Here is an 8887-nt window from a genome sequence, read left to right as displayed (position 1 = left end):
CAACCTTTGTGAAGAAAGTTATGATTTTTATTTGTTGGCGAAATTACTGATGCTTCAATAATTATATTGATCAATTGAAACTTGTTGTACAAGTTGAAAATTGTATCAGACTATTTTATCAGAATGTTTTAAATATAGTCATGTAGAAGAGTTATCTAGAAATGTAAATAAATTATATATATTTACTAGCTGATTTTATCCATTCATAAATGTGAATAAATTATATTAAGTTTATGTTTAATTGGCAAATAAGCATACAGAATAAATATCTGTCGCTAATATATAATCGAAGTAGTTATTAGATAATTTGATTTTTATCATAAATGTAATCAAATCAGTTCTTTTTATCATCTCTGCTTTTTTATTGAACGAATTAACATAACAGTACATGGAAAAAATTAATATTAATTTATTAAAGACAGTTTAGACATGGTAACTATCTGGAGAGTAAATTTCATTTCTTATGGAGCCAACTTTATTCCATTTACCTTTTTGAATTTTTTTTGGAAACTTTGAACACAGTGAAAAATATCCAGTTGCATGAATAGTTGGAGATGTTTTTTCCAAGTTATGCTCTAAAGTAGAATAAAGCAAACAAGATTGGCAATTGTTGAAGTGAAAACAAATCTCACTAGTCAATATGGCAGTTTTTAAAACCCACTGAGAAACCAAGTCAATTATTTTCTCAAGATTAAATACCTTTCAACAGTGTTTCTTAAGATCATCTTTCCCAAGAGAATCATGTCACTATCAATAACATTCTCTGCATGACAACCCCCTGAGGAGATTCTCACCGTACATACTCTAGACCATAGATTAACATCGTCATGACCTCAAGAGAGGACAATCGCGTGTCATCTCAATCATCCTACAGTTATGGAGCCACTCAACTTGCATCCTGCAAGTGGCTGTCCACCCGCGTATATGCTTTTAGTCCTTCCTAACGAACACCAAAGAACTTTGACCTAAAGAATTCTAGTGTTGCGGTTTATGAGCAACGTTGTAGTGATCAGGATGATTGGTGAGAGCCGATGATGCGACAGATGAGAATGCTGAGACATTGTCTGTATAATATACTTGGTGGAGAAACTTCTTAACACGTTGGCGCGTAACTTGCGACCTTCTAGGAAGCAATTACCTCTATCGTCCAAGTGAATCAGAGGTGCAGGAGTTGGAGATAAAGAACACTGCACCCGCGTAAGGAAAACCTCAAGAATGACGCTAAAGTGAAAATCCATTTACTTTGTAGAAAGTCTTTGAGGATTCACGCTAGTCATATATCAAAACATTATAATATAATAAAATAACTTCAGTATTTACATATGGTTTCTTTAAAACTTATATTTATTAATAAAGCATCATTACGAAGAGCTTTATTTAAAAAGTATGAGAAATCGTTATAAAAAGTAGATATCAAGTGATCGAGTGTCGTGACTTGATCGTTATATCCATCGAAAAATCTCGGACAAAAATCTAGAGATTGAATGATTTCTGCACGACAGAAGGACATGCTGAAGAGTAGAAAGTAAAATGATGTTTGATGTTTATTGTGGTAGCTCTGAAATATGCAAATGGATGGGAATTTTTTGTAGACTAGATCACTGACGAGTCATATAAATGCCTGTCAAGTATCTTACATGATTGTCTTTTCTGTTGGAAGGACTCTCTCGCCAACTTGTTAAGTAATATGTGTAACTAAGTTCTATTGAAATGAATCTATTCCTGGAACAGACTAGATTTCTTTTATGTCGGCAGAAAAAAAATTATAAATGTAATAACATTAGCTATAGCAGAAAAAATACTTTACAATTATAAGCCAACTTCTAGCATTGAAATAAAATGAAGAAATTTATTCTAAAAATATTTTTGACACCTAAGGTGATTTATTAGCATAAAAGTGTTTAGTTACACTTGATAAATTTTTATCAACCAAGAAAAAATCCTGATTACCATAATAATAAAATTGTTTGACTAAACTGATGCAAAAATATTTCTCCAACTGGTCCAGGAAAAGAATGAACACTATGGAGTATGTTCATGGTTCAGAAATATTTAGTTACAGTCGATAAATGTTTAAATTGATAGTTAGCAAGTGTGTTGATCATTGAGATCCGTGGGTAGAACCAAGGAAAATCGGAATGTCGTAGGAGCGAGGCCGCGTGTGACTGCGGTGGTTAAATCTGTGCTAATTGCCGCAGGTATATTGTTGTCCTCGTTGAAAGAAGGCTGACTAAATAGTACATTGCTATGAGTTGAATGTATTCCACACGAGTTGGGAATAATCGCTTGTCGTTTGTCGACTCGCCTATTTTATTTATCTCTGACCGGTTGTCGATCGATTCTCAAATCTCAAAATACCAATGGACAGGTTACTATCCTGTTATTTAATTTGAATAAAAAATCAACAGCAAAACAGATTTACACAATCAACAGATAACATCGGTATGTTTAGCAAAAAAGCTTACAAAATGTTTCATGTCAAAAAATAGCAAATCCAGAAAGACAGTCGGAAATGGTTACACAACATATCTAGGTATAAATATACGACCTATCGTCGTTTTCTCTTCGCGATACTTTAAAATATACCTTGATCGTTACAATGCATCGCGAAAGTAACTACATCTTTGTCTGAAGCAGCATCAAGTGAGTCTCAAAGTGAGTTTCATCTTAAATCGGTATTGTTCATATTGCTTAAGCTCTCCTCCCGTTGTATGACCTTTTAATTTTTTTCGTCCTGATACACAGTCATAGAACGATAAAGATGGAGACATCCAGTCCTTTATAAACCAATAAATTAAAGAGTAGGAAGAGATTTGATGCGTTGCATCATGACTCTATGTTTTTATCACAATAATTCCCATGCATAAAATTGAGCTAAAAAAATCGTTATACATTTCCACGATCGATAGTAATGCTAATAAAGTCATTTATTATACGCATTAGCAGGAATAAATCAAAATCAATAATGATAGGTTTATGGTTGAATTCATAAATAATATCAACAATAAATTTCCCATTTGTTTTATAATAATATTTTATGTGAAGATAGAAACGTTGGACAATTGTAAAAGTAAAGTGATCTCTTCTTCATGTGGTGTTATGATGCGTCGATGATGATGCATGTTCCTATTTATATCTCAGGGGCGTGTATGATTCGCATTCGGGGTCAGTTGGGTTAGTATACAAGCAAAACGATTCTCCAACAGATTCTCCTTCATGGAGATCCGCGAGCTCCAGGTCAAAGCGCGATCAAGTCCCTCCCATGTTACTCTCACCAGTGAACATGAGGACGCATTGACGCTAAACATAAATTGCAGTGAATACACATGGACCCGCTCTATTCCGTCTTCTAATGCTACAAGACTTGCAGCTTCTTTCTCTCACTACATAACCAAGACGCATCTTGTAATACTTCATCTGCTGCGTTATCGTACGTTGCCACCGAGAAAGGAGGAAGCTCATGTGGAAACTAATATCTTGGGGTTAAGCCCAGGTCCAGTTGGAAAAAAGAACCCTAATCCGCCCCAACCTGAAAGACGAGTTCATCGCAAGAAGTTCCGTTATTTCAGCATACACAAGAGAGGAACGATAGATGAAGGATGATAAACACGATGAAGAAGTGCATAAGAATTCACCAGTGATCAATGAGCTGAACTAATAGTCGTGACACTTAACTAATGGTGTTAAAATATCACGAGGCAATCAATTTTTTGCTTCATAAAGAGCATGTAAATATTAAAAGTTCAAACTTGATTTTAATTGAGTGGACAGACTACGTGTCAGAGTGGTGAACAGATGGAGGAAAAATATATGTGTGCAGTTTTAAATTACTTTACTCCACCAAAAGTTTTATAATGAGATTTCCAGTTGTTATATTTTTTCTCTTGTAAAATTGATTTTTCATATTCAAATTTAATGCATTAATTTTTACAATTGTATCACTCATTAATATTTATCGATGACAATTTATCTGTATTTTATTCTGGAAGATGCTTTGCTTTTAATCATAATAAAAAATTACTTCAGACTGATCTCCAGGTGCTTGGAAATTTTTCAGAATTTCAAGAAATATTTTAATCTCGTTATCAGTAAAACTAAGAGCTATTGTTCTTGAATTTATAGATGGTTTATTTGCTTGATCAATTTTTGATACGATGGCTATAGCATACCACTCATCAGTTTTAGTTTTAGATTTACAAAGTAAAGGACTTCCAGGTACAATCTATTGGTTTTAATATTCGGTTAGTAAAATAATCACATTTATAACATTAAGTATTGAAAAATTTAACATTACCGAGACTTTTTCTTTAGGTTTGACGTCTTCAAAACTACTGACTAATTGAACTGAAACTCCAGTCCAGTTTATATTAAGTGTTGGATAAAAGAGTGCTCCTAGAAAGTACAAAATTTTATATAAATATATTTGAAAATGTCTTGTGGTAAAAAATTGACAGAACTTTTCATACTTGCCAGTTTTATTAGTATTAGGATTTGTCACCAACGTCGGATACAACACAATACAATGGTCGGATTGAACACTGCTCTGATGTCCAAAATGTACGACATTCAGAGTTGGAGTCAGTTCGAAAGGACTTGAAAGAATCAAGACAGCAAAGTTGTAGTAATTTACTTTCGGTGGAGATGATCCTATTACATCATACTCACTGACGTTTCTAAATTGTTTACAAATTCTATGATCAATCTCTTGTCGATCTCCTAAAGAATGACAATCAGCAAAAACTTGCAGTTGAAAAAGATTATTTCTGAAAAAGTATTATTTTCATTCCAATAATTGTATGATTAAATTTTTTTTATAAACAAATTATGATTTATTACTCATTCATTGCTGCAGTTGTTGCGACAGCTCTTTCATGGAAAAGAGTTCCATAAGACACGACTAAAAAATTCAAAACACCCTTTAATGGTATTTAATTATTTACTAGTAATTAATTACAAAAAATGGATTCTTTTACTTACCGTCTTGTCCATTCCGCACAATCATAACCAACCAAGGATTTTTTGTGATGCTTTCGTCATAGTTAAATTCGTTATCTTGTCGTGAGAAATGCCAACACAAGCACACTTTCAAACAAATTGATAAAAATAAAATAAAACTCTTCATTTTAATTCCCTACAGCAAAAATTCAAAATAATCACTACTAAGAGAAAATTAACGAATTTCAAGTTAAATAATTTTTAATAAATTGTTTCCGAGGTTCAATGATGCTTTTATAGTTCGCCTAGAAAGAAATATATTTTCATAGATATGTAGGTTTATGTCATATTAAAAATTATATTGAACTTTTAGATTAGAAATCATTTTATCATTTTTACTGCATTTTTTCATTAAGTGGTATCAATGATTTCATTACTCGTATCAATAGAAACAAAAATAGCTCGTGTTCGAGGTGAACATGAAAAAGCCATTAACATAACACATGAAAAAACAAGTTTTCAAATTTAATAAAAATAGTCTTTATTCTTTTTCGTTGTAAATTATTTAGTCAACAAACTTTTCCGCACTTTTATTTTTTTTCAATGAATGAAATAAATTTATCAATAGAAATCTAAGTCACTTTGGTAAAGTTTCTATTAAAAAGAAGAAAATAAAATTTTTTTACAACCAAAATGTATAGAGATTTTTTCCTGTAAAGGTGGTTTGTAGATTGACTTAACAGAAAAACAAGTTAATTGATAGATCGTGAAGTCCTGATTTAGCTAGAGATATCGCTGACGTGAACGAGGCCACGAGGTCCAGTAGGTGACATACTGGAAAATTTACTGATAGCTATTTCTTGTGTACTCTTCTTGTTTAAAAAAATCACCTTTGACCCAATGTAGGATTAACAGGAAGAATATCTGTGACAGCAGCAGTATAATTTATCAATCGCATAACATACCACACCGATTGGGCGTATTAACACGTGAAAATGCTTACGTTAGGATATGAGTGATTATTCGATTAACGGGAGAAATATTCATGACATTCAGGAAATAAAAATCTTTTAAAATAATCGTTTAATCAAATGTAAATGATTTCCCTGATATTTCGTGCCTACCTTTCTGTTTTAATGCTTTTCCGCAATATCATAAATACTTGTAATAATTTTAATGACATCGATAATTACGTTATCAAGAGATCCCCGACATTATGATGCTTGTAATTAGTCATCAACGCTATATAATCAAAAATATTAATTGAAAAAAATCAATCTACGTTACTTCTAGCATTTTTTATGATTTATTACAAAACACTTTAAAAAAGTTTACATTAAAAATATTTGATGATTAATAAAATATATTATGTGTTTATTATTTGAACAGAATGAATAAAAATGATTTTATTGATAAAAGAATTTGAATTTAAATAAAGGAAATATCAGCAACGTCAAATAAATTGAAAAAGTTCAGCATAAAAATGGTGATAAAATCTTGATGATTTCATCAGATAAATAATTTCTTCAATATTCAGTATTTTAATCTACAATCGAAAGCTTTCGTTGAATGGTGAATAGCTGAGAGGATATGCGACGAGAATCCTGTGGCATCAACAATAAAATAGTGAAGGCAAGAATGCATTTACCGTTTCGCGTGTACCCAGGTGCAATAAAACGTACATGTCGCGCGTGTGTTTGATATATCGCCGTGTCGTCTTGCACGCGACTCTGCACGCAGGAGGACTAATGGAAAGCACCATTTCCGGAAAGACCTTGTAGCCCGGAATATGCTTCCAACGACGCGCCTCCACTTTCGCACGCTCGGTGCGACTCTCTTAGACCCCATTTAATGAGATCCAACGTATACTAACTGCCACCCAAGTATCCTCATCTCAGTTTACTTGGTGTGGACCTAGTGGAAAGGTCGCACACAAGAGCTCTTTGTCGGCTGCATTCTTCTTTATCTCTCTTTCTCACTATAAAAGCGTTTAATAGCCGAGTTCGAGGTCATGAAGCATTACAAGCTGCTTTTAGAGTTCACCTAGACACCGCAGGAATTAATGAGAATACTCTTGATGCTCGACATCGTGTCTTTTTTTTCCTTTCTTTTGAGTAGGATTTTATTTCAAGAAAAATGTTTACCTAATGCGGCAATTCCATTTCCCCACAAGGCAGAGAAAATCAGCGGTGAACTGAAGATTCACTTTGATGGGCTAGTTCAATCAACTGCTTCTAAGGTGATTGATCGAATTCAAATCTTAGGTCAAGTTGAATAAAAAAATTAATAGCATCAGGTTTTTTTATTCCACTTAGTCGAGTGTCAATGATATCCTTGAAGAGTTAATTGTTCTAGTTTCTTTTCTATCATGAAAAAGGTATCAGCTATCAAAAAACCTGGACTGTTTAGCTTCTAAAATTCACATTTGTCTAAATAAATCTTGACGTTATTCTCCTTTAAAATTTTACGTTCAAATTATTTATTTTTCAATCATGATCATCATCATCATCATTACAATTGACCCCTAGATATAAAAGAATTTTTCAAAATTTCGAACAATACATCCAAAGCTGCTGGCTCTACGAATCTTATAGATCGATTTCTTTTTCCAATAACTCGGGCTATGATGCCAATAGCATGCCACTCATCAGTTTCAATTTTAGGTTTACAAAGTAAAGGATTTCCAGGTAAAATCTATTGGATAAAAACATTTTTTTAATAAAATTATCACATTAATAATATTAATTATTGATAAAACTAACATTACCTTAACTCTTTCCCAAAGTTTCAAACCCGAAAAACTACTGATTAATACAATTTGTGCTCTCGCAAAGTTTATATCATAAGATGGATAAAACAGTGCTCCTAGAATGTACAGTTTTTTTGTAAATATTGACAAATTGAATTATTTAAAAATGATTGGAAGTAAAAAACTGTTATAATTTTTTATATTCACCAGTTTCGTTAGTTGTTGGATTGGTCACCAATGTTGGATACTGAATAGTACACTTGTTTAATTGCACCGTCATAGAATTACCAAAATGTACAACATTAAGAGTTGGAGTTAGTTCGAATGGACTTGAAAGTATTAAAACATCTAGGTTTAAGAAACTCGAAACCGATACATATTCTTCTAAAACATGATACTCAATGATGTTTCTAACATGTTTACAAATTCTATGATCAATCTCTTGTTGATCACCTAAAGAATGACAATCAGCAAAAACTTGCAGTTGAAAAATATCATTTCTAAAAAAGTATTATTTTCATTCCAATAATTGTATGATTAAATTTTTTTTTTATAAACAAATTATTATTTATTACTCATTCATTGCTGCAGTTGTTGCGACAGCTCTTTCATGAAAAAGAGTTCCATATGACACGACTAAAAAATTCAAAACACCCTTTAATGGTATTTAATTATTTACTATTAATTAATTACAAAAAATGGATTCTTTTACTTACCGTCTTGTCCATTCCGCACAATCATAACCACCCAGGGATTTTTTGTGATACTTACGTCATAGTTAAATTCGTTATCTTGTCGTGAGAAATGCCAACACAAGCACACTTTTAAACAAATTGATAAAAATAAAATAAAACTCTTCATTTTATTGAGAAGAGAAAATTAACGAATTTCAAGTTAAATACTTTTCAAATAAATTGTTTCCGAGGTTGAATGATGCTTTTATAGTTCGCCTAGAAAGAAATATATTTTCATAGATATGTAGGTTTATGTCATATTAAAAATTATATTGAACTTTTAGATTAGAAATCATTTTATCATTTTTACTGCATTTTTTTATCAAGTGATACCAATAATTTAATCACCAGTGTCAATAGCCAAAAAACTAGCACGTGTTTGAGGTAAACTTAACGCTTTTTTTTTTTAAATTAAAAACGTTAAATGCATTACAAAGCTTAATAAATAACCCTAAATTAAGTGAACAGT

General features: G+C 31.9%; 2 protein-coding genes across 2 annotated transcripts; both read right to left on the bottom strand.

Annotated features, from left to right (window-relative positions):
- Nucleotides 1-3847: 3847 nt before the first annotated feature.
- Nucleotides 3848-5200, bottom strand: LOC118073893 (uncharacterized). The gene is made up of 5 exons (XM_035094683.1): nucleotides 4978-5200; nucleotides 4837-4897; nucleotides 4471-4763; nucleotides 4295-4392; nucleotides 3848-4222 (listed from the first exon to the last, which is right to left on the bottom strand). Exons 1-5 carry the CDS (start codon nucleotides 5120-5122, stop codon nucleotides 4001-4003), a joined length of 819 nt encoding a protein of 272 aa, XP_034950574.1. The 5' UTR covers nucleotides 5123-5200; the 3' UTR covers nucleotides 3848-4000.
- Nucleotides 5201-7384: 2184 nt separating this feature from the next.
- LOC118073894 (uncharacterized) lies at nucleotides 7385-8558 on the bottom strand. Its single transcript, XM_035094684.1, has 5 exons — nucleotides 8401-8558; nucleotides 8260-8320; nucleotides 7892-8184; nucleotides 7703-7800; nucleotides 7385-7629 (listed from the first exon to the last, which is right to left on the bottom strand). The coding sequence occupies exons 1-5, from the start codon at nucleotides 8543-8545 to the stop codon at nucleotides 7447-7449; spliced, it is 780 nt and encodes a 259-aa protein (XP_034950575.1). The 5' UTR covers nucleotides 8546-8558; the 3' UTR covers nucleotides 7385-7446.
- Nucleotides 8559-8887: the final 329 nt, after the last annotated feature.

The sequence above is a fragment of the Chelonus insularis genome, unplaced genomic scaffold (genome assembly GCF_013357705.1).
Source record: "Chelonus insularis isolate UGA/USDA-ARS -01 unplaced genomic scaffold, ASM1335770v1 scaffold_714_pilon, whole genome shotgun sequence".
In the NCBI taxonomy this organism is placed as follows: domain Eukaryota; kingdom Metazoa; phylum Arthropoda; class Insecta; order Hymenoptera; family Braconidae; genus Chelonus; species Chelonus insularis.
Note: the sequence above shows the minus strand (reverse complement) of the source record. Positions and strands in the feature narration are given on the sequence as shown.